Below are 24611 nucleotides of genomic sequence, written 5' to 3'. Positions count from 1 at the left end.
AGATGATTTCAAAAGAAACAAGAGAGACAGGAAAATTGTCGCTAATCAGAAAACCATTGAATTCATGCTCTTGCTTTTTCAGTACTTAGTAGGTGTATCACCAATCACGTATAGAGGTTTAATGGCTGAATATTACTGTTTGTCACGTATATTTTATCATACGTTTATTAGGATAAGTTTGCATTCTGTATAATGTCTTAGTACCGTTTCAGTGATGATTCTGATGAAATTTTAATCTAAATATATTGGCTGCCTGGTTTGATTGAGTTCTTCTATAGACTGGTAATACAGTGAACCCGTAGCCTTTAAGCCTGTTAAGAACGTCCTATTCTGGGCCCGTAACAATTTAGTTTTATGATTAACCACTCTTTAAGTATTGTTACACTGAATTTGAAAGTTGTAAAAAAATTTAAACAATATCACGAAGATATTTCATAGAGGTGGTCTGCAAGTCTATTTAGTGTTTATTGTCTACACAGATACAGGAAAATTGTCGCTAACTTTACCGTTGAATTCATGCTCACTTTTTTTTAGTACTTAGTAGGTGTATTCACGTATAGAGGTTTAATGGCTGAATACTACTGTTTGTTCATATTGTCAAGTTTATTTTATCATACGTTTATTGGGTTAAGTTTGCAATCTGATGATTCTGTATATAAACTAAACAATGAAAGCTTTTTTGTACCTTAAAAAACATGTTTAGAATTAGAATGACCGAGTTGCAATTAACGAGACAAGGATAATTCGAATGTGGAGCTCAATTAGTATCTTTATGCTAAATTTCAAGGTAATTCACCGTTGGGGGGGGGGGAGATTTAAGGTTTTTTCCGCTCAAAAACCTGTATTTTAGTTAGCTCTGTATTGTAATTAGTTCTTTATTGGAACGAGTGATTTGTGAGTGATAACATATGAATTGATTTCATCGCAAAATACCTACTTTTACAAAAATATTTAGTTTGCTTTTGAAAATTGTCATAGATAGTTTTTGCGGTCCAAGTCTGGCAGAATCTCCGATATTTTCTCGACATGATACTGCTACTTCTAGAGAACCACAGTTCACTCCACAGCAGTGACAGCAGTCTTCAGCACACTTCCTCTGGTTCAAAACCAGTTTATTAATTGCTTGGACTAGTTTTAAAATTTAAGAAGTGAGGGTTACTGGTCCTCAGGACCAGTTTATTAAGAACAAAGGTGGGGGCCAGTCCAGAAACCAGTTTATTATTTCGGACATTAGGGGGGTCACTAGTCCCAAGCAGCGTGGGATATAAGGCGGCGGCATAGGGCGAATGACCAGTTTAAAAATTGCTTGGGCCCGTTTAAAAATTAAATCGGAGGGGGGTCAGTGGTGTACTTGACCACTAATAAAATTCAAGGGTAACTGGGTAACCAGAGTCCAGTTGTTATCTCAACTATTTTAATTATCCACTGCTTCATTTTAGCAGACGACTCGTACTGGTCAATGGTTATTGTTCAATTTATTTATTCCAGACCAGGGGGTGGCTGGCCCAATGTCCAGTTTAAAAAATCCTTATTTCCCACCCTGTACTCCAAGGACTAGTTTAAAAAATATCCTTATTTCCCAGACTGATTGACGGCGGTTAGGAAAAAAGCTGTCTGCTAGACGTTCTCTTTTTTTGGCGTTTGTACTTTGTTGTGAATTCCTTTGTTACGGTAACGGCTCCTCCTTTAAAGGCTTTAATGTATTTTTATTGATTATTAAAAAGAGTATCTATATACAAGAAAAGCTCTTAATAAAAGTTGAAGCTTTTTCTCTTTTTTAACCCCAAAAACAGAACAGTGTGAGTAACTGTGAAAGCAAAACAACGTTAATATAAGCCTTGCCTTGTAAGAATGTATATTAAACTGAGGGGAAACGCCCTTGGTAACATTAAATCTTTGTTTATGGCCATACTTTTTATTATTATTAAAATATTACGTATATTATGTTAACAGGGAAACTGTACAAAAAGTGATGGAATTTGTTAAAGAATGTCGTGTTATGGTGGAACGTTTAAGCTGGTAAGTGATGAATAAAATGCAACTTGGATCATGTCAACCAGGCATAACGGATCCAAACCTATTGAAACTATTGTACCTTGAAAAGAAATAGATCTTTCTTGCTATTTAAAAAATAAAAAATGCTAGCAGAATAAAAATTTATACGAAGCTAGTTGTAGTTGTATTCAGAAAATGTGCTTGAGAAAATCCCTAGTCTTGAACAAAAGTGTCACAATTTAAGCATTGCTATGTTTTTCTTAGCTTTTTATAGCGAAAGCTACAATGTATGGGGAAACTTTCCTTGTCCGTTTTTGATTTACCTTCAGTTTGAAAAATTATTTTATTTTAGGGAAGATTTACAATCTCACCAACTCTCGTTACAAAATTCCGAAATGAGTTTAGTAAATCTTCAAAGGTTGGCGATTAAAGAGGTATTTTGCGAAATTATTATTTATTTAAGACAAACTGAAGATGACGAAAACTTTGTTTTTAGGAAATGGACTACGAGGAAGAATGTAACTATGATCACTTGAGCAAAGCTGATCTAATCAATGAATTAAAAGCTAGAGATGATCGAGTTAGGAAACTGGAAGCCAAGGTATTTTCAAAGCATAGGGGTTTTTTAGCAGTGTGAAATTAAGTACAGAGATATGAGAAACTTTAAATGGATCAGTTGTTGAATCAGGTGTCCCTTAAAATAGAACCAAACTCTATGAGTGGGTTAATTAATTAAGGTTATTGGTGAAAACACCTATCAGGATTGGCACAAAGCTAAGGGGATTGGCAACACGTCCTTCGTTTCTTTATTAACAAAGAAACCCGACGAGGGCCTTTGTTGCTGATCCCTTCTTGCGTGTCATTATCTTCCCCTTTTTCTCGCTTGCCCCTTTAAAATACGTTTAGCCAAAGTAACTCCGAAGATTGTTTTGTAATGGAATCTCTTTTTGTTTAGTGTAATGTTTTAATTTCAAAAATGGCAAAAGAGAGAGTGAAAACATCATTAACGATAAATAAGCAAATAGACGAAATTGAAAGACTCAATAGGGTCATTAAAGACTTGGAAAATAGAATCAAAGATCTGATGGTATGGGCTGCGTTCAGTAACACTCATCAGGAAAAACATCGATGTTTGGGAAAATGAAATCGGTGTTCTTTTGACGTCATGATGACGTTGAAGTTGTTGAACGGGAAAATTTTAAGTAATCGATGCTTTTCAAAATGGCGACTATATTATAATAACGTTAAACCGAACTATTTACAAATATATTATACTTCAATTTATCAATTAAATCAAAACGCCTAGCTCTTAAAATTCTGACATAATCCTTTTTTAACGAAATAATACGTTACTTTTTAGTATTATCATACCACTTCTGGTATTATTATCCATAAATATAATATTTGCCAATTCTTCATTATTAAAAATTGCGGAAGATAGGGATGAAGTTCCCTACTATTTTTTTGTCGCGGCGCAAAATGACGAAAATTACGTCATGAATCCGATGCTCATCAAAAAAACCTCCTATCACAGCTGATTTTTCTGATGGGCATCCGATGAGCATCATGACGTCACGCCCAAAGACGCGAAAAACCGTTCAGTAAGACATCGATGTCATCATTTAGCCATCGATGTTTTTGATGCCGGTTACTGAACGCAGCCATGGAACATTCTTCACTTTCATACTCGATTGGAAAGATAATTACTTTTAGAATGAAAGTTATTGTTAATTGTTTAAAAAATAGGAGAAAAGTGGAATAATTCAATTTCCTAACGATGAATACGTGAAAACTGAACCCGTTGAAGATGATTTGGGAAATAATGGCCAGGAGTTAACCCTTCCAGTTGCGATGCACAGTGTCCAAGCTGTCAATGTCCAAGGCATTCTGTCTAAAGAAAATATTAGTCAAGAATCACCTGGTTCTGAGGTTGGCTATTCAAACCCTGAAACTACCTTGAAAAATACTGAAAATATGGGGTTTATAACACGAATTACGAATCCATGTGTCCCTAAACCGAACTACAGTGACAGTTTGCCTCAAAGTGCGCCTTCACCTAAAATTAAGGTTGAAAACCCATTCGAAATGACTCCTGACACTAACACGGAGAGCGATTCTCCACGAGAACCTTTTGAAAACAATATTAACAGTAACGATTCTTATCGTAAATCGCCAAGTGTCTCGACAGAGGGGGACACTGAGGATAATTCAACTCCATCGAAGAAATTTCGTGTTCCTGAATTGAATGTTGAATCCGAAAAACATTTAGATCTTTCTCTTGATGCAAATGTCGAAGGCGATTCATTAGAAGGAGCCCCAGAAAACGAACTTGATGAAAATCAATCCGAAATCGCCGTGACAGATGCAAAGAAAAGTGATGGACGAAATCAAAGTGTGGAACTGTTTGTCGATCCGAGTTCATTGAGTGTTCCAGTGTTTGTTCCTGAAGTAGAACGCAACCCAATTGAACTATCAGAATTGACCCCCGTCTCTATGGAAAGCGATTTGCCCGAAGTTGCAATTGCAGTTCAACATAATAGTTCGGTGTCCAACTCGGAGACATTAGAAGATGTCGCTCCAAAGAATCCAGAAGGTAAAACCTCATCGCCTCGTTCGGAAATTGCAGGTAAGTCATTTTAAGCTTTTATAGTTTTGAGTGCCTAGATTGAGATATCATATTTCTAAGCAACTATTTCCGCCTTCTCGGTATAAAGTCTAGTCGCGTATTTCTTTTAACTGCTCGTAATACAATCCGAATGTATTTTTTCCCCCTCCGAAAAACGCGAATGATGGAGACACGGCCTCCCTAATCCCGCTTTAAACTTAGATGAAAACTAATCTTGGGTCGAAAGCCCCCTAAGCGATGCTCATCTTCAATCGTTGTGGTTGTAAATACTTAATAACAGTGGCATGACGCCATATTCTTGCGCACTTTTGTGTAGTTATACTGCTTTTATTATTGAAGCGTACGCTGATTCACGTGATCAAAGCCTTTACTTTTCTTCGACATTGCTTCTTCGTACAACTTGGCATTCTGTTCTTTTCAAATGCGTCTACATAATTCTACGTATTTAATGCCTTTTTTGCAATCTTTATGTGATGAGTACATCGTTAAATCTACCGTGAAAGGTTTTTCTTCATCCAGGCTAAATTAATTAGTAAGGATGAAATTTATAACGTCCCGTTAAAACGCGAACCAGAAAAACCCCTCAAATGAGATTACTGTTAATTTGGAAGCACGCAAGAAATTAATTTGATGAAAATCAATGCATTTACAAATTACACTAAGAAGCTTCACATTTCTAGCCGCCATTTTTCAAGATGTGCGCGGATTAAAACCAATTTCTTTAACGTCCCTACAACATTTATTCGGGGACGGTTAGGCCGGGGCATTGAGTATCAATCAGGTACGACTTTTACTTAACAACACCAGGGTGCCTATTCTGTAAGCTTCGAAAGAGAGTTGTCGGTCTCGAAGATCACAAAAATGGTATTCTGTCAGAAGTTGTCGAACTAGATATCGACAGGGTTTCGTTTCGAGTAACCCCTCTTGCATGTGTTTTAATCTGAGAGTGAATAGCTGCCCTTCTACATTTATCTCGCTTTGAGTTAAATAATCTGGCTAGGGAAATTATTCGGTGAGTTTTACGAAGACAACGTTCTATCAGAAGTAGAAGAAGAAGATGTAGTTTTACTCAGGGTGCCTTTTGCTAGGCAGAGAAACAAAGTGCATACTATATGTGACAACAGAGAGTGGGTGCCAGAACGAAAGAAAATGGTAGCTTGTCTGCACGCAGCTAGAATTTGATTCTCCGAACACCCGTTGAATTTGAAAATACGTCCTTTCGAGCCAAAGTTTCTCTTGCAATTCAATTTATGTTCATCCCCTTTTTACCTCTCCGTTTGACGATGTCGTCACGGAGAGGTATTACAGTGGACAGTCTGTCGCCGCGTTCACGCACTTGCGGGTTTTCTTATTATTTATTGTGAATCAATAGCCTTATATACCCAGGGTTCGTACGGAACCTGGATAACTCGTTCACAGTTCCATTATCGTTGTTAGGGTAAAGATGTACGCGGCGATCACCTACGAGAAATGTCTAGCCCCCAATGAATGGCTTCCACCAAAGGTTCACGCAATTTCGGGTTTTCTTATTATTTATTGTTAATCAATCGCCTTATAAACCCTAAATTTCCTAAAAATTGTCAAAGAGGCATACGCTTGAATTCAAACGTCAACAATAGCTATGTTTAAAATGATTTTAGGAATAACGTTTCTTAGAATGCCTAAACTAATATTAAGCTAAATTACTGACGATAAAAATAATCAATATAAATTATATTTAATTAAGAACAACGTCTTGAGTCGTAGAGGTCTATTTTGGTTTCCCAACTTGTTGTTTTTAAGGTCGTTTACTCATACTTTAATAAAAAAACAATGAGTTTTCGTAGTGCGCTTGAATGCTACTGTATTTTTGATACTATATTGTAAATGACGTTGTGTCGTTTTTATATTTCATTATATAATAAATTTCTGTAGGGAAATGCAGGAAGAAACGTGCAACTCGGATCAAATATTCTGCTGAATATAAAAGGGGTCCACAACGTCACATTAAGAAGGGTAACGAAGAAAAACGCTTCAAATGTGATCGGTGTGACTATGCAAGTACGTGGAAGATTTCATTAATCAGACATGAACGCATTCACAGAGGTGAAAAACCCTTCGTATGTGATCAGTGTGACTATGCAAGTACGTGGAAGATTAATTTGATCAAACACCAACGCATTCACAGTGGTGAAAAACCCTTCAAATGTGATCAGTGTGACTATGCAAGCACGCAGAAGGTTCAATTGATCGCACATCAACGCATTCACAGAGGTGAAAAACCCTTCGTATGTGATCAGTGTGACTATGCAAGTGCGTGGAAGAATGCTTTGATCAATCATCAACGCATTCACAGAGGTGAAAAACCCTTCAAATGTCATCAGTGTGACTATGCAAGTACGTGGAAGAATGCTTTGATAAATCATCAGCGCATTCACAGAGGTGAAAAACCCTTCGTGTGTGATCAGTGTGACTATGCAAGTACGTGGAAGAATGCTTTGATCAATCATCAACGCATTCACAGTGGTGAAAAACCCTTCAAATGTGATCAGTGCGACTTTTCAAGCACGCAGAAGGGTAATTTGATCGCGCATCAACGCATTCACAGAGGTGAAAAACCCTTCAAATGTGATCAGTGTGACTATGCAAGTGCGTGGAAGACTCATTTGAAAAGACATCAACTCATTCACAGTGGTGAAAAACCCTTCAAATGTGATCAGTGTGACTATGCAAGCACGCAGAAGAATGCTTTGAAAAGACATCAATTTATTCACAGTGGTGAAAAACCCACAATTTAATTAGTGCGAATATGCTAGTAATCGTTTGAGTAATTTGATGATACAATGGCGAAAAACGCCTCAAGTGTGATCGGTGGGACTATATATATGCAGACAGAAGTGTCATTTGATAGTACATAAACTTAGAAGTCACATGAATGAATAGATGAATTTACATTTTAAATGTGTAGGACAATAACCAAATTTCATCGTTTTGTGTAATGAATGGGCCGAAACTGTGTATGTAACAATCCATTAAATTTCTCTATTATAAATTGTATTAACGGAAGTGCGGCTCATTTTCAGCGGAGCCTCCGAGATGAACTAGGCCCATGCTTGTCGCATAGCGAGAATATTTTTTTAACCAATTTAGTTCGCCGTGGTTTTACGCTTGGGGCGCTTATATTACCGTAAAATAAACAAAGTTTAACCCCGTGACCCTGTCGACTGCTTAAAGGAAAGCGCGGCTCCATGATCACCCCTAGCATTCTGGCTAATCTTCTGGACACGAATTTTACCTTGCCAAAGGCAGGAACCAATCAGACCTAATGCACGAGGTCCCATTGGTTCCTGCCTTTTGCTTAACTAGCCTTCAGCAAGCTTAGCCACTGTGTAGCAGAAAAGCCATCTATAAGGGGCATCAACGGAGCCGCGCTTCCCTTTAAGTATTTGGGCCAAGGTCGCGGTTTGTAAATATACGTTTTTATTACTCTTACTGAATTATTTTAATTGAAATAATTTATTTTGTTGTCATCAATACAATCTAACCGAAAGATTCAATAAAAAGTGAATAGCCCCAAAAACATTTACGTAAATTTTAGGATGAAACTTTTCTCTATCATAAAAATTTTATGACTGACCCCTAAAATATCAACGATAATTTAAGGAAGACCCCTGTCACAACGGTAATATAAGCGCCATCTCGTACACATATATGGTGAAAATATTTTCCTTAACAAACTGGAAATTTCCCCACATAAAATTTGACATGCATGGGCCTAGTTCATCTCGGAGGCTCCGATTTTCAGAGACAAGACTCTTGGGCACTATACCCAGTTGTAACACCGCCATTTTCGGAACTAATTTTATATTAAATGGAATAAAATTCACATAGACGATGCTAAAATAAGCCATGATAAATTTTGGATACAATGTAAAATTTCTTTTTAATCTTAAAATGAACATTTTAAATTTGTTGTGCAAAAACCATCTTTCACCCTCTTTTGTAATGAATTTGACGAAACTGTTCACGTAAGAATCCATTAAATTTCTCCTTTCTGAATTGTATTAACGGAAACTTTGCGCATTGTCAAGGACAGGACTCTTGGTTCACTAACCGCCGTTTTCAGAATTAATTTTAAATTAAATGACGTTACTAAAATAAAAAATAAAGAGACGCCTCTTCATTTTGTTTTGGGTGCTTCTCTCCAGGCTAGAAAATTGCCAAACGGGCAATCGAGAGCGAATAAATATTTGTAACTTGTCTTCTCCAACCTTTTTTTTTGTTGCAATTAATTCCAAGAATATCTGTTAAACATTTTGAGTGAAAAATTAAACGACCGTTTGACCAAAGGTATGTACTTCCTTTTTATTTAATGTTCATCACGTTTATATCCATAACGTTTATTCGCCGGGAACGTTATGCTATTGAGAGTACTGTCAGGGACGTTTCTGTGTCTGGCTTTCTGTGCTTTGTTACAATAGAGCGCGTTCACAGGTTTTACATGGATGTAAACGCGTTACCCATTTCTGAACCGCGTACGCTTTTTCCCCTAATTGGGGGAAGTTATATTTCGCTATGTTAACTATTTTACTCGTGTACCGATCCACCCTTTAAGTGGCCACTATTCCTTTATTTGCCTATAGTCTCTCGTCCATTCCACATAAACCGAATCTGTCGCATTGGCTTCTAACTCCACCACCTTCTGTTATCTATCTATTCCTTATAAAAAAATCTTTCAGATTACCTTCTACTTCAGAAAAATCGTTAGGGGTACGACATGTAACGAGTAACGTATAGCCTCCAAATGGCGGGGCATTCACCAAATGTTCACGCTATTGATTTGGGTTAATTTAAAATTATCGTTCAGTAATAGACACCCATTATCCGTAAAATAGGAAACATTTGAGGCTGTAAGAACACCAGGCTAAATTGAAGAATAGCCCCTGCTCTTCCAAACTTAATAAATCATATACCAAAAGAAAGCTTACGTCTTCCTCTATCCATTGCATATCATTAAAAGTTGCGCAAACAATAATTAATGCGAATAATTAATAATATTTATTTAGCCTCGTCGAAGGCACGGCTTTATTGAATGGAGGGTTAAATAAAAAAACCTTGATATAGGAGCAAGTTTTGAATGGCCGAAATTTTGGCTTAATTGCATATGGTTTTTTTGGAAAAGGAAATAACAAAAACATGTGAAAATGGTTTTCAACCAAGAAAACCATAAACTACCTCCTTTTCCAGAAATTTGCCTTATTTATTTCGTTGTCTAGGTTAGATTAGGTTAGGTTAGGTTTGGTTAGGTTCGTATTTTTGAAACTCCGACTCTAAAAATCAATTTTTTTTAAACTTCCCTTTATTTGCGCCGAAAAATTTTAGCACCATATTTTTTCTCACATCAAACTCCTCTTTAACATCTTAATAAACTCAATGCCATCAGTAGTCCAAAATTCTTCTCTGATCCTCTTTGCCGATGACGCGAAACTTTATCGTCGGGTTAGTGTTCCGGCTGATCGCGATGCCCTCCAGGCTGACCTTGATGCTATCGTTAGGTGGGGCTCATCTCATGGGCTCAGTTTTAATATTGGCAAGTGTAAGACACTCCACCTTGGCCGCAGGAACCCCTCTTTCGATTACTCCATTAATTCGGCTCCCTTAACTAAGTCTCTTTGCGAACGTGATCTAGGCATCCTAATAGACCCCCTTCTCAAAATGTCGACCCAGTGTTCAAAAGTCGCCAAGCGCGTGCGTAGCATCACGGGTATGATCCGCCGCAACCTTAATTTCCGGTCCTTACCCCTTATCAAAACATTATACAATTCTCTGGTCCTCCCCATATTCGATTTTTGCTCCCCAATATGGTCTCCCAATCTTAAATTGGATCTTAATGCCTTACAAAGGGCACAAAACGCTTACACTAAGCTTCCCAACAAACACAGTTCTTCTCCAGCATCCCACCGCCTCTCTTTACTCAATATTGACCCGGTCCACATCCGACATAAAATTAACAACTTATGCCTTGTCCATAACCTTGACATTGACTTCTCCCTCTTTTTCACCAGAAATACGAGCGCGAATACCCGTGGTCACTCTCAAAAATTGGTCAAACCACGAGCCCTAACCACCTTTCGACAGACCCATGTTTCTAATACTGTAATTAACGATTGGAACTCCTTGCCCCCTAGCATTATTGCCATTACCAACAAATCTCTGTTTCGAATTAAACTCTCTGAACATTTTAACGACCTAATTTAAACCCTGATGCATCCCCGTATTTAGTTATTTTTTTTTTTTTTTCAATTATTTTTTCACTCAAGTATTCTCATTGATATTTTAGTCCTCCTAGTCATTATATACTTTCTTGTCACGGCCCCCTCGCTATTACCGCCGTCTGCTCCTAAGACACCAAGTTGTCTTTGCGGATGTTGTATCAAATAAATAAATAAACTACATCGGAAAAAAAACAACAATAAAAAAAAAACACGAGCAGGGGCTATTCTTCAATTTTGCCGAACACCATGTAAAGTTTACTTTTACAGATATATTAAGTTTGCTTTTGAAAAGTGTTATAGATACTTTTTGCGGTCCACGGACCACGTCTGGTAGAATCTATATCTATATAAATCAAAGTCCTGACTGACTGACAGACTGACTGATAATCAACGCCCAGCCCAAACCGCTTGCCCTAGAAGGCTGAAAATTTGCAGGAACGTTACTCATACGTAGTAAGCGCGTACTAAGAAAGATTTTTCCAATCCGCCGCCATCTTAAAAAATGGCGACCAGAAATGTAAAAAATCTTCTCTATGCAACAGAGTCCGCGCGTTTCAAACGATTTCGCAAGTATTTAGTACACTGGTTTTCTTTGACCTATAGGCGGGTTGAATGGTCTTTCGTGTTCGATTTGTTGCCATCTTTTTAAATGGCGGCCAAAAACTTAAAACCGTTCTTTATAGAATAATGTCCGCGTGAAAAATAATAAAAAATGTCCCGACGAGCTGACGGGCAACGCCGATTGCCCTCGCTCCTAGGGTGCTACAAAAATATCAGTCATCAGTAAAATCTACCCATTTTTCATATCATTTTGATGGAAGTTCTTATTACACGCGAGCGACGCCGCGGGTAACAGCTAGTCTCCGATATTTTCTCGACATGATACTTATGATTTAATCGCGAAATACCTACCAACTTTTACAGATATATTTAGTTTGCTTTTGAAAATTGTTATAGATACTTTTTGCGGTCCAAGTCTGGCAGAATCTCCGATATTTTCTCGACATGATACTTCTAGAACCACAGTTCACTCAAGTCCACACTCCACAGCAGTCTTCAGCACACTTCCTTTGGTTCAAAACCAGTTTACTAGTAGCTTGGACTAGTTTTAAAATTCGAGGGTTACTGGTCCTCGGGACCAGTTTATAAATTAAGAACAAAGGTGGGCGACTGGGGGCCAGTCCGGAGACCAGTTTATTATTTCGGACACTAGGAGGGGTCACTGGTCCCAAGCAGCGTGGGAAATAAGGCGGTGGCATATGGCGAATGACCGGTTTAAAAATTGCCTGGACCAGTTTTAAATTAAATCAGAGGGGGGTCAGTGATCCACTTGACCATTAATAAAATTCAAGGGTAACCGGAGTCCAGACGTTATCTCAACTATTTTAATTATCCACTAAGTGGATTCCACTTCTTCATTTTAGCAGACGACGCGTCCTGGTCAATGGTCATAGACCAGTTTATTTATTCCAGGGGTACGTTCAGTAACGAAAATCTCAAAGAAATCGCTGTTTTCTTGATGTTTGGTTGATGGGCTCGAGACGTCACAGTGACGTAAAAGGTTGTTGAACGGAAAAGTCACATTTTGAAGTTAGCTCTGTTTTCGAAAATGGGGTTGGGGAAATGTCTTACTGGCCCTCAAAACGTTACGAAGCACAAATGGTTCTTGTCCACTATTAACGAACTCGCAAATAATGAAATTTTTTAAGAAAAGTATGTCCATTTGAATGGTAGAAGTATTTTTGTAAAGAAAACTAATACAATTACTGTTGGAATAGCATTATTGGAATTTAATTTTTAAATCCCGCGCCAACAACAGTCAAGCACTACGTCACGCCATCAAAAAAACCATATCGATTAGATGGTTTTTCTGATGAGCAAGCGCTGAGCATCATGACGTCAAAACCGGAAACGCGAAAAAGCGTACAGTAGTGAAAATCTGACATCGCTTAGTAAGCGCTGTCATCAAAGAGGGTTACTGAACGTACCCCAGACCAGGGGGTGGCAGGCCCAATGTCCAGTTTTAAAAAATCCTTATTTCCCATTCCCACCCTGTACTCCCAAGGACTAGTTTAAAAAAATATCCTTATTTCCCAGACTGATTGGTTAGGAAAAAGCTGTCTGCTAGACGTTCTCTTTTTTTGGCGTTTGTAACTGTACTTTGTTGTGAATTCCTTTGTTACGGTAACGGCTCCTCCTTTAAAGGCTTTAATGTATTTTTATTGATTATTAAAAAGAGTATCTATATACAAGAAAAGCTGTTAATAAAAGTTGAAGCTTTTTTAACCCCAAAAACAGAATAGTGTGAGTAACTGTGAAAGAAAAACAACGTTAATATAAGCCTTGCCTGGTAAGAATGTATATTAAACTGAGGGAAACGCCCTTGGTAACGCTAAATCTTTGTTTATGGCCATACTTTTTATTATTATTAAAATGTTACGTATATAATCTTAACAGGGAAACTGTACAAAAAGTGATGGAATTTGTTAAAGAATGTCGTGTTATGGTCGAACGTTTAAGCTGGTAAGTGATGAATAAAATGCAACTTGGATCATGTAAACTAGGCATAACGGATCCAAACCTATTGAAACTATTATACCTTGAAAAAAAAAAATAGATCTTTCTTGCTGTTTAAAAAATAAAAAATGCTAGCAGAATAAATAATTTATACGAAGCTAGTTGTAGTTGTATTCAGAAAATGTGCTTGAGAAAATCCCTAGTCTTGAACAAAAGTGTCACAATTTAAGCATCGCTATGTTTTTCTTAGCTTTTTATAGCGAAAGCTACAATAAATGGGGGAAACTTTCCTTGTCCGTTTTTGATTTACCTTCAATTTGAATAATTATTTTATTTTAGGGAAGATTTACAATCTCACCAACTCTCTTTTCAAAATTCCGAAATGAGTTTAGTAAATCTTCAAAGGGTGGCAATTAAAGAGGTATTTGCGCAATTATTGCAATATTCCTTGTTTTAGGCAATCTGGAAGTTATTGAAACTTTGTTTTTAGGAAATGGACTACGAGGAAGAATGTAACTATGATCACTTGAGCAAAGATGATCTAATCAATGAAGTAAAAGCTAGAGATGATCGAATTAGGAAATAGAAACACCGAAACTACCTTGAAAAAAACTGAAAATATGGGGTTTATAAAGCGAATTACGAATCCATGTGTCCCTAAACCGAACTGCAGTGACAGTTTGCCTCAAAGTGCGCCTTCACCTAAAATTAAGGTTGAAAACCAATTCGAAATGACTCCTGACACGAACACGGAGAGTGATTCTCCACGAGAACCTCTTGAAAACAATATTACCATTAATGATTCTTATCGTAAATCGCCAAGTGTCTCGACAGAGGGGGACACTGAGGATAATTCAACTCCATCGAAGAAATTTCGTGTTCCTGAATTGAATGTTGAATCCGAAAAACAATTGGATCTTTCTCTTGACGCAAATGTCGAAAGCGATCCGCTAGAAGAAGCCCGTGAAAACGATCTTGATGATAACCAATCCACGATCATCTTGACAGATACAAAGAAAACTTATAATAAGCAAAATCAAACTATGAGACTGTGCTTGCCAAAACTGAAGCGTGTTGATCCGAAGTCATTGAGTGTGCCAGTGTGTGTTCCTCAACTTGAACGCAACCCAAATGAACTATCAGAATTGACCCCCGTCTCTATGGAAAGCGATTTGCCCGAAGTTCCAATTGCAGGTCAACATAATAGTTCGGTGTCCAGCTCGGAGACATTAGAAGATGTCGCTCCAAAGAATCCAGAAGGTAAAACCTCATCGCCTCGTTCGGAAATTGCACGTAAGTCATTTCATTCTTTAATAGTCTTGAGTGCCTAGATTGAGATATCGTATTTCTAAGCAACTATTTCCGACTCTTCGGTATAAAGTCTAGTGGCGTATTCCATTTGAATACTTTAAGATCGCTCTCGATTTGCTCAATAAAATCCGAATGTATTTTTTTTTTCTTTTCATCTTTCAAAAACATATATAAATGTGTTGGACAAAACGTTCACACTTTTTATGTTATTTTTAAGATTCTACGTAACGTATATTTGAATTGTAGCACTTAACGACCTTTCAGCCTCTTGAATAATGAGACTTTCCCAAGGGTGTTCACTCTTTTCTTATCATCGCTGGTACTTATTTCAGCCAAAAATACTTTGACAATAGAGAGTGGGTGCGATGACGAATTAAAGGGGTAACTTGTCATCATGCAGCGTCACCTAGCACTTGATTCCCTAAAAATCCGTTGAATATTTTGAGAGCAAAGCAGTAGCGTCGCTAGGGTTTGAAATTTGGGAAGGGGGGGCTAAATCTGGGCAAACTAGTTATTATAAGAACTTAATATAAAAAATTTAATAATGGGTTCATTGGAAAATGTGTAGACCTTTAAAACTCTTAGTAAATTTTTGTGAACGTGAAATTATTCGTATTTTAAAGATATACAACCTTTTATATATAAAGACTACGGAATCGATTATGTAGGATTTTCACTCGTCTTAGGTTTATTTTTAGTTGTGGTTAGCTTTTAGAACACACTACTGGGACTCCCTTCGAAAGAACATGAAACATTTTTCTTGTCTCCATCTGTTTTTTTTCTTCAAAATTTTGCTGTTTGATGTTTAAAAATATTTATATATTGCTACAGAATTTTACGTTGCTAACAGCAATTTTTTGGTAGGGTTGGGTTTACGGATTATTTTGTGGGGGGGGGCTTAGTTTGGAATTTGGGGGTTATAGCCCCTCCCCCCCCCCCAAAAAAAAGGCCTAGCTTATAAAACCTGATTATAAAAGGGGTGTACAAAGTCATATTTCAAAGGGTAACGAAGAAAAATGGTTCAAATGGGATCAGTGCGAATATAGATTCAAGCGCAAGTTTCATTTAATCGCGCATAAACACATTCATAGCGCTGAAAAACTCTTTACATATGATCAGTGTGACTATCAGTGTTTTTAACTTTTTCCCTCGGTAAACATTAATCAACGCTACTATTTACCTCTCCAAGTGACATATGTCATAGAGAGTTACTGTCTGGGACGTTTCAGTGTCTGTCTGTCTTTTGTTACCATAGAGCGCGTTCACAGGTTGCGTATGGAAGTAGAAGTGTTCACGTTTTCCGATGGTCGATAAAAATTGTATATCACTATGTTAATTTTTCTATTGAGTACCAATCCACACTATTCCTTCATCTGCCTAGTCTGTCGTCCATTCCACATAAACCGAATCTGTTGCATTGGTTTCAGACTCCACCGCCTTCTAGTGTCCATGTACTAAGTATATTAGAGATTAGCTTCTACTTCATTGCCATCGTTAGATTTAACGAGGAACGTCTAGCCTCCAAGGGGCGGGGCTTACGCAAAATGTTCACGGAATTTCGCTATTCATCATCAAATGATTGCCTGCAAGTCTGCAACTCCATTATAATCGTTAGGGTAAGATTACGGGAACTGTCTAACCACCACACGGAGGAACTTACGACAAATGTCATAACAATTATGAACCTCTTATTTTAGTAATTAAATCAGTCCTACATTCTTAAACATAAGTTAGATCTGGCAATAAGTTGAAAGGATTGAACAAAAATTATTTTGAGAGCAAAGAAATGTTAAAAGTACAACCTTTCGGGTTTCGAGCCAAGGTGATGTTTATGGTTTATATTTTTTGTAGGGAAATTGAAGAAGAAACGTAAAAAGGGCTTCAAATATTCAACTGAATATAAAAAGGCTCTACAACGTCGCATTAGAATGGGTAAAGAAGAAAAGGGCTTCAAATGTGAACAATGTGACTATTCTTGCAAGTATAAGTACGATTTCATCAAACATAAACGCATTCATGGCGGTGAAAAACTGTTCAAGTGTGATCAGTGTGACTTCGCAAGTACGCGGAAGATTGATTTGATCAGACACGAACGCATTCACAGTGGTGAAAAACCCTTCAAATGTGATCAGTGTGACTATGCAAGTGCGTGGAAGAATGATTTCAAAAGACATCAACTCATTCACAGTGGTGAAAAACCCTTCAAATGTGGTCAGTGTGATTATGCCGGTAGAGATAATAGCAATTTGATCGCACATCAACGCATTCACAGTGGTGAAAAACCCTTCGTATGTGATCAGTGTGACTATGGATGCACTCAGAAGAGTAATTTGATCAGACATAAACGTAGAAAACACATGTATGAATAGGTGGATGTATTGGACAAAAACCATATTTGCTCGTCTTCTGTAATTAATGGGCCGAAACTGTGGATGTATCAATTCATTAAATTTCTTCATTCTAAATTGTATTAACGGCAGCGCCTCTCATTTTCAGATAAAATAATCTTGGGGCACTATACCCAGTTGTAACAACTCCATTTTCAGAAGTAATTTTATATTAAATGTAATAAAATTCACGTAGAGGATGTTAAAATAAACCAGGTACTTTTTTCGAATTGATCCAAACGTATGAGCTTTTCTTCTTTCGAACCATTTTCATTTCTGTTACCAGCCCACTCGGAACTTTCATTAATTTAGAATAAAAACTATCAATATAATATCTTTTTTGAATTTTGGTAAATTACGGTGTAATTTACCATTTTTCTAAATTACCGTTATTTTTGATGGATCTTCGTTTGCGTCTTTAATTACTTTAACTTCTTGATCAGCTTTCAATAGAAACAACACAGACACGAAAATTGTCGAATTATAAACTTGTTTTTCCAGTACTGAGTAGGCGTAGTTGTTTGTTTGAATTTATCTTCTTTCCGAATATGACCAAGCCGCCTGGTTTATATCGGTAACACTATTGGGAAGTTTTAAAACTGGTTTGATTGAGTTCTTCTCTACACTGGTAATGCGACGAACCCCTAGCCTGGACCCGTAACGTATTTAACAAAACGTTCACACTTTTTTATGTTGCTTTTAAAATTGTGCATAACGTATATTTGAACTGTAGCACTTATGACTTTTCATCCTCTTGAATAATGACAAGTTGGGAAAGCCAAAATATTACCTCTCCGAGTGGAGATGACTATCACTACCCCTTAAACAACCTAAATATATGCATCTTTCGCTTTTTTTAATTCTTTGCAAGTGCAGGAATTCAATTTTAAAATAGTCAATTGTTCAAGCCTTTTCAATATCTCTCAATTGCTGTGGAAACTCTACTCTCTCGCTATAGCTCAACCGTATTCTTAGTCTACCAGTATGATTTGTAACATTTGTCCATATCAAAGCTGAATCATACCTCGCCACACAAAAAGCAAATGTCCCCAAAACATGGAAGGCACAACCCAATAACACATAAGCTAGGCTCCCACTTAACCAAAATAATTATTAAACAGTTAAATACTCACAAAGATTGGCAAAATCAATCTCCTTCAGTAATACGTAGCGCTTAAATATATTATTTTCCGAACAAAATTAATCGAACAAATTTAACGCTTAACTTCTTCTCTTGAAATTCAATCGAAGAGTGATTCAACTGTTTAAAAAAAGGTTTTTTTCGCAAATACGGCGCTATCATATCAACCGCAATTCCGTCATATTTAAAAAATATACATTGCCAGCACTTTTTTAGACACAATAGTGGAAGTTTTAGTCTCATTTAAAACATGTAAAACAATTATCTCATCTACAAATAGCTTACACATGTCTTTTTTACCAATACCTAGCCGTTTGGATTTTTCTAAAGCAATCTTAGCACCGAAATATTTTTTGATACAAAATAAATGTTCTATATTCTTCATTTTTGAAAATATATTTTTAAGCGTTTATAATGATTACTCTCTACACCTACACTAATCTTACACAAACAAGGAGTATAAATCCACTAGTGGAAGCTGTGTTTTTATTGAAAATATATATTTTTAAGCGTTTATCATGATTACGCTCTACAGCTACACTAATCTTACACAAACAAGGAGTACTATAAACCCACTACTGGAAGCAGTATTTTTATTCAAACGTAAAACAATTTCGCTTAAGTTTATCATCTCTAGACATCGGTAAAAATGTCTCAATCACTCCTAGGTAACTGTATGCAGAGGATTTTACGGCATTGTAACTCAAATTCATCTGATTATGTTTTAACAAGGTTAAATCTAACTGGGAGTAAGATGAAAGGAGTAGAAGCTTATCTGTCTTAGGAAATATGAAATTTTATCTTCTCAGTTCGTTAAATCATAAGTTTATAACGAAAAAACGCGGAAGGGGAAACCGAGCAGACAAATACGATTTTTGGGGGTAGACGGTCAAGAGCGCCATCTGTCGTCCGTGCCAAAGTTGAACTTCCTCTCGAAACGCAATGAGAAAGTGCATAAAATTATGCCATCAGCTATTTAACTGCGTCGATATATTTAACGACTTGACCCATGACATGCCCTTAACACTGGCTTCTATGAATCCTATTTATTCTTGGATGCTAGGAAACTTGGTAGACGTAATAGTCTGTACCAAGTACCCAAGCATCCTTCAATAAACGCCTGGCAACATTGCGGTACGCATGGTACAACTAAAATATAGGATGTGTATTTATCTTTCGACTCACTCAATCGCTTCAACACTTACAGAGAGACGAAGTATTGAAATCCATATTATGTACCCTATATATAAATGTAGTAAAGCTGAATTAAAAAGTAAACACCAAATTTTAAATGTTAATATCAAAAGATGTTCTTGGAATATTGAGATGAAACAGAGCTTTATAGCTACACAACTACTAAAAGAATCGTAATGCCGAAAATTATTTAAAATATTTCCATTTAATATTCTGCAAAAAGGAAATGTTATCGTTTTGTAAGAGATCTTATCATCCTACTCGCTTTATATTAACTTTGATATGCGTGTAGTGTTTCGATTCAGATGTAATCTTCATTACTCGTTCTATATAAACTCTCACTTGTGTCACTTCAAAGAAATAAGTTTATCTTAAATAATTAATTAAATATAAATGATATTAATTATTTTAATCGCCAGTAAATAACTTTAAAAATAGTTAAATCGTTTAAAATAAAGTTGTTCTTTTTATCTTTCGAAACTTTGCTAATATTGACGTTCAAAGAGTAGGGTACCCCTCTTGCCCGCTTTCTTCAAATTTCGGGGTATATATACGATTCGTTTCCATTATAATAATAGATAAAAACGCATTCGCGTGAACCGATGGTGGAAGCCCTGCCATTGGGAGGCTAGACGTTTCTCGTAACCCTAGCCGATCGCCGCGTATATCTTGAAACCAATAATAGATAAAAACGCATTCGCGTGAACCGATGGTGGAAGCCCTGCCATTGGGAGGCTAGACGTTTCTCGTAACCCTAGCCGATCGCCGCGTATATCTTGAAACCAAACGATGACGAAGGAAAAGAAGCCGGAATGGACAAAGACCTGAAGATGGTGGTGCGTAGAAGCTGGTGTCAATGTGGAATTGACGAAGAACAGAAGATGATAGTGTATAGAAGCTGGTGTCAATGTGGAATTGACGAAGAACAGAAGATGGTGGTGCATAGAAGCTGGAGTCAAGGTGAATTTGACGAAGAACAGAAGTTGGTGGTGCTTGGAAGCAAGCACGTACAGACTAGTGTCCATGTGGGATGGACAAAGACTGGCAGATTGTGGTCCTTAGAAGCCAGTTAGTAAAGACTGGTGTTGGTAGATGAATGACCAAATTTCCGTGAACCGCGAACGCGTTCCGGAAATCGGGTATTTGTTTGCTCCGATTTGGAAACTGCGAACGCGGTCACGTGGGGTCTGACAGACAGACAGACACACACACACACAGACAGACACGGCCGGTGTAATACCTCTCACGTGACATACGTCACTCGGAGAGGTAAAAATTATAAAATGGCCCTCTTTCCCAAGGGTCTTTACTCATTTCTTATTATCGCTGGTAATTATTTCGACCAAAACTAACAGAACGCGATAAATTGGTAACTTGTCTTTAAGCGGCGTTACCTACCATTTGATTCACTGAAAATCCGTTGAATATGGTTAGAGCAAAGAGAAGCTTAAAATACGGCCGTTCGATTTTTGAGCCAAGGTTTCTTCTCCGTTTAAGTTGATGTTCATCCCCTTCTAATTGATATGCTCGTTTATTTATCAGTTAACGTATTTTATGAACGACGCTTCTTTTCATAAACACTGTGTTTTCGTTTTATAATCGTTAGGGGTAAGATTAGGGGAACTGTCTAACCTCCACATGGCTAGACTTACGACAAATGTTCGCGCATCTATTCTTATCCCGCTCCCTAATGATTCATAACTACTATGAACCTCCTATTTTTGAATTTAAACAAGTCCTACATACTTTAGAATTAGTTTCATCGCGCAGAAAGTTCTAATGAACCTATCTTAAAACGATTTAACGAAAATTAATTTGCGAGCAAAGAAAAGTTAAAAGTACAACCTTTCGGATTTGCATTTATTTAAGTTTATCTTCATCCCCCTTTTTGTTGATATGCTCGTTTACTCTAGGCTAACGCCTCAACTGATCAACTCACCTTTTTTCTGCGTTTTCGTGCGCATTACCTTTTTTTATGAAATTCGCTTGAATGGAAATGTATTTTTTGATACTAAATTTGTGTTTTTTATATTTTCTGTAGGTAAATTCGAGAAGAAACGTATAACGGGGACCAAATTTTCAACTGAATATGAAAGGGGTCTGCAACGAAAGGGTAAAGAAGAAAAACGCTTCAAATCTGAGCAGTGTAACTATGGATACTCGCAGAAGAGTTCTTTGAACATTAACCAACGCATTCACAGTGGTGAAAAACCCTTCAAATGTGATCGGTGTGAATATAAATGTACACAGAAGAGTACTTTGATCAGACACGAACGCATGCATAGTCGTGAAAAACGCTTCAAATGTGATCAGTGTGACTATGCCAGCACAATGAAGTATAATTTGATCATCCATCAACGCGTTCACAGTGGTGAAAAACCGTTCAAATGTGATCAGTGTGGCTATGCATTCACGCAGACGAGTTCTTTGTACGCTCATCAACGCATTCACAGTGGGGTAAAACCCCACAAATGTGATCAGTGTAAATATGCCAGCACTAAGAAGAATAGTTTAATCATACATCAACGCATGCATAGCGGTGAAAAACCCTTCAAATGTGATCGGTGTGAATATAGATGCAGTCGGAAGAGTCATTTGATCGCACATCAACGCATTTACAGTGGTGAAAAACCCTTCAAATGTGATCAGTGTGAATATAGATGCAGTCGGAAGAGTCATTTGATCGAACATCAACACATTCACACTGGAGAAAAACCCCACAAGTGTGATCAGTGTAAATATGCCAGCACTAACAAGAATACTTTAATCATACATCAACGGAGGCATAGCGGTGAAAAACCCTTCAAATGTGATCAGTGTGAATATAGATGCAGTCGGAAGAGTCATTTGATCGAACATCAACACATTCACAGTGGTGAAAAACCCCACAAGTGTGATCAGTGTAAATATGCCAGCACTAACAAGAATACTTTAATCATACATCAACGGAGGCATAGCGGTGAAAAACCCTTCAAATGTGATCAGTGTGACTATGCGTGCGCGCGGAAGTATCATTTGACCTTACATAAACGTTACAGACACGTGTATGAATAGATGGATTTACATTTTAAATATGTTGGACAATAACCACATTTGATCCTCTGAATGGGCCAAAACTGTGTATGTAACAATCCATTAAATTTCTCCATTCTAAATTGTATTAACGGAAGCGCCGCTCATTTTCGGAGAAAATACTCTTTGGGTACTATATACTGTTGTAACACCGCGTAATTTACCATTTTCCTAAATTACCGCAATTTTCTTACCCTAGTCCTGGATCTTCATTTGCGTCTTTCATTACTTTAACTTCGTCATCGGCTTTAAACAACAGAGATAGGAAAACGGTCCAATGCAAACTTGTTGTTTTTCCAGTACTTAGTAGGTATATGACGTAAAGAGGTTTAATTGGCTGAATTTTACTGTTCAATCATATTGCAACGTATATTTTATCATCCGACTCATAGCCCAGCATAGACCCCTCCCTCCAACACGTAACGAAAATTTTAAATTGTTCTGTTGGTTCACTTAAACTACGTTTTGATGACGTTGCTGATGGGGGCGTCGAAAAATACGTAATTCCTTTTTACCTCTATCTTCGGGGCTTTGACGCGCGCCCACATTACTCTGTTCTCCATTCCTACTTCTAAAATTAAATCTATCCCTGATATGGCAAAATAGAATGTATTGCAACACATGTCTCAATGAAATTTCTGGTCATTCGAATCAACAGAATCGTCCGTGGGCGTATGATCGAGTGGGCTATGACTTTCCTACTTGGAGAAGAGAGTGGGATGGGGACCTCATCTCTTTACCTATAAAGTAGCCTCTATATTCACATCTATGGCAACTACGTTCTCCGAGCATCCTCGATTCCTCGCTGTATCGGTATGGGCACAAGTAGCATAATCTTACACCAAGTTCCTATGTAAGAGTTTTTGCCGTAGCCTCTGTGTCTGAAAGTTCTGACGTTAAGCTTTTTAAAGTTTCCAACGGAGCTCGCGTGAATGAAGAGATAAAATTTCTAAAATATCGGCCACGACCGAAAACGAGCTTTTGAAGCAGCGCTCCACAGCGGTGGAGAGTGAAGTAAAACAGGCGGGGTTAATTTTTTTATCCGAGTAAGTTCAAGCATGGAGGGTTCATCCAAGTGCACTGTGTTTGCGTTTTTTATGGCGTGTGGTGTGCAAACGTTTTTAGAGAAAGCCGACGGAATTATATTTTTCTGGCGCGGAAATACTCTGAGTTTATTTTGAGAGCCTTTTATCCATTTCTAAATTAATACATTTACACCTAACTTGCTCCGCCATAACGTAAACTCCGATCGCCTTAGATCTACGCGAGCGGATCTACGTCTCTCTATTGGCCGAAAAGCTCATCACAAGCGGACCCATCCTCCCATCGAAAAATTGAAGTTTCGTATATTTTTAAGGGGGGTGGAATTTTTTTAGCGAGACCCAGCTTTCCGCGGCTGATGTTAGTTGGCGCCGAGAAAAAATGTTAGTAGAGAAAAACTTTGGGTGTTCAACTACCATTTACTCTACAGTAAATACATTCGGCCTAGCCTTGGGATATCACGTTTTAGGAACACTCGAGATGAGACGTTCGTTAGAGATAACCTGACACACATTACCCTCATTCCTAGGCTGGAAAGCTATGTCCTTTGGATCATCTCCTTTTGGTATGGGGTAATACGATACGAAAACGTCAAAGATGCCCATTATGTCTTAAAAATAGAAACTACTCTCATACAAATACAATGGTGCTACACGTCATCAACTATGGAAGGGTAGTGGCGTCCGCAAGGTACTCCTGGAGACTTCCATTGCCGCACATGTTCCACCAACATTTTACTCCAGCCCACTAACTCCTCCAGCCCCAGGGCCGGAAATAAGCACAGGACACTGGACATTGTCCAATAAAATTTTAAAATGTCCCATAACTTTTTAAAAAACTAAGGGGGTCACTGGACATTTTGACCAATAAATTTTCCGAAGTTTTGATAGCTTGACTATGAAGATGCGACACTATTTTTGCACACTCCAGTGGACAATGTCCAATAAATTTTCCAGTCAAATGGGGGGTCACTGGACACATGTCCTATAAGATTTTTTTCTTATTTCCGGCCCTGCTCCAGCCCACTGTCTCCTCCAAGTTAACTCATTGAGCTTCCATGGAGCAATGAAAAT

The 24611-nt window shown here is 37.6% G+C and overlaps 2 protein-coding genes across 2 annotated transcripts; both read left to right on the top strand.

Annotated features, from left to right (window-relative positions):
* The first annotated feature begins 1972 nt into the window (after nt 1-1972).
* Nucleotides 1973-8949, top strand: LOC149621112 (uncharacterized). The gene is made up of 6 exons (XM_089854702.1): nt 1973-2019; nt 2348-2399; nt 2492-2596; nt 2951-3082; nt 3742-4621; nt 6536-8949. Exons 1-6 carry the CDS (start codon nt 1973-1975, stop codon nt 7396-7398), a joined length of 2079 nt encoding a protein of 692 aa, XP_089710828.1. The 3' UTR covers nt 7399-8949.
* Nucleotides 8950-12897: 3948 nt separating this feature from the next.
* Nucleotides 12898-22969, top strand: LOC149621111 (uncharacterized). The gene is made up of 4 exons (XM_089855862.1): nt 12898-13398; nt 13732-13813; nt 13883-14685; nt 21467-22969. Exons 3-4 carry the CDS (start codon nt 13959-13961, stop codon nt 22477-22479), a joined length of 1740 nt encoding a protein of 579 aa, XP_089711988.1. The 5' UTR covers nt 12898-13398; nt 13732-13813; nt 13883-13958; the 3' UTR covers nt 22480-22969.
* The last annotated feature ends 1642 nt before the right edge of the window (nt 22970-24611 follow it).

This window comes from Phalangium opilio, unplaced genomic scaffold (assembly GCF_054372755.1).
Source record: "Phalangium opilio isolate 3A_F unplaced genomic scaffold, DU_Popi_V2 ptg000209l_1, whole genome shotgun sequence".
Classification (NCBI taxonomy): Eukaryota; Metazoa; Arthropoda; class Arachnida; order Opiliones; family Phalangiidae; genus Phalangium; species Phalangium opilio.
The sequence above is the reverse complement of the archived record's forward strand: the minus strand, read 5'-3'. Positions and strand labels throughout refer to the sequence as shown.

Bases quoted from the DNA above. Each gene is read 5' to 3' on its own strand.
- LOC149621112 (XM_089854702.1), top strand. From the start codon at position 1,973: ATGGAATTTGTTAAAGAATGTCGTGTTATGGTGGAACGTTTAAGCTG. The intron at 2,400-2,491 runs GTAAATCTTCAA...CTTTGTTTTTAG, and splicing joins AAAATTCCGAAATGAGTTTA to GAAATGGACTACGAGGAAGA. The intron at 3,083-3,741 runs GTATGGGCTGCG...TTTAAAAAATAG, and splicing joins ATAGAATCAAAGATCTGATG to GAGAAAAGTGGAATAATTCA.
- LOC149621111 (XM_089855862.1), top strand. From the start codon at position 13,959: ATGATCGAATTAGGAAATAGAAACACCGAAACTACCTTGAAAAAAACT. The intron at 14,686-21,466 runs GTAAGTCATTTC...TATTTTCTGTAG, and splicing joins GCCTCGTTCGGAAATTGCAC to GTAAATTCGAGAAGAAACGT.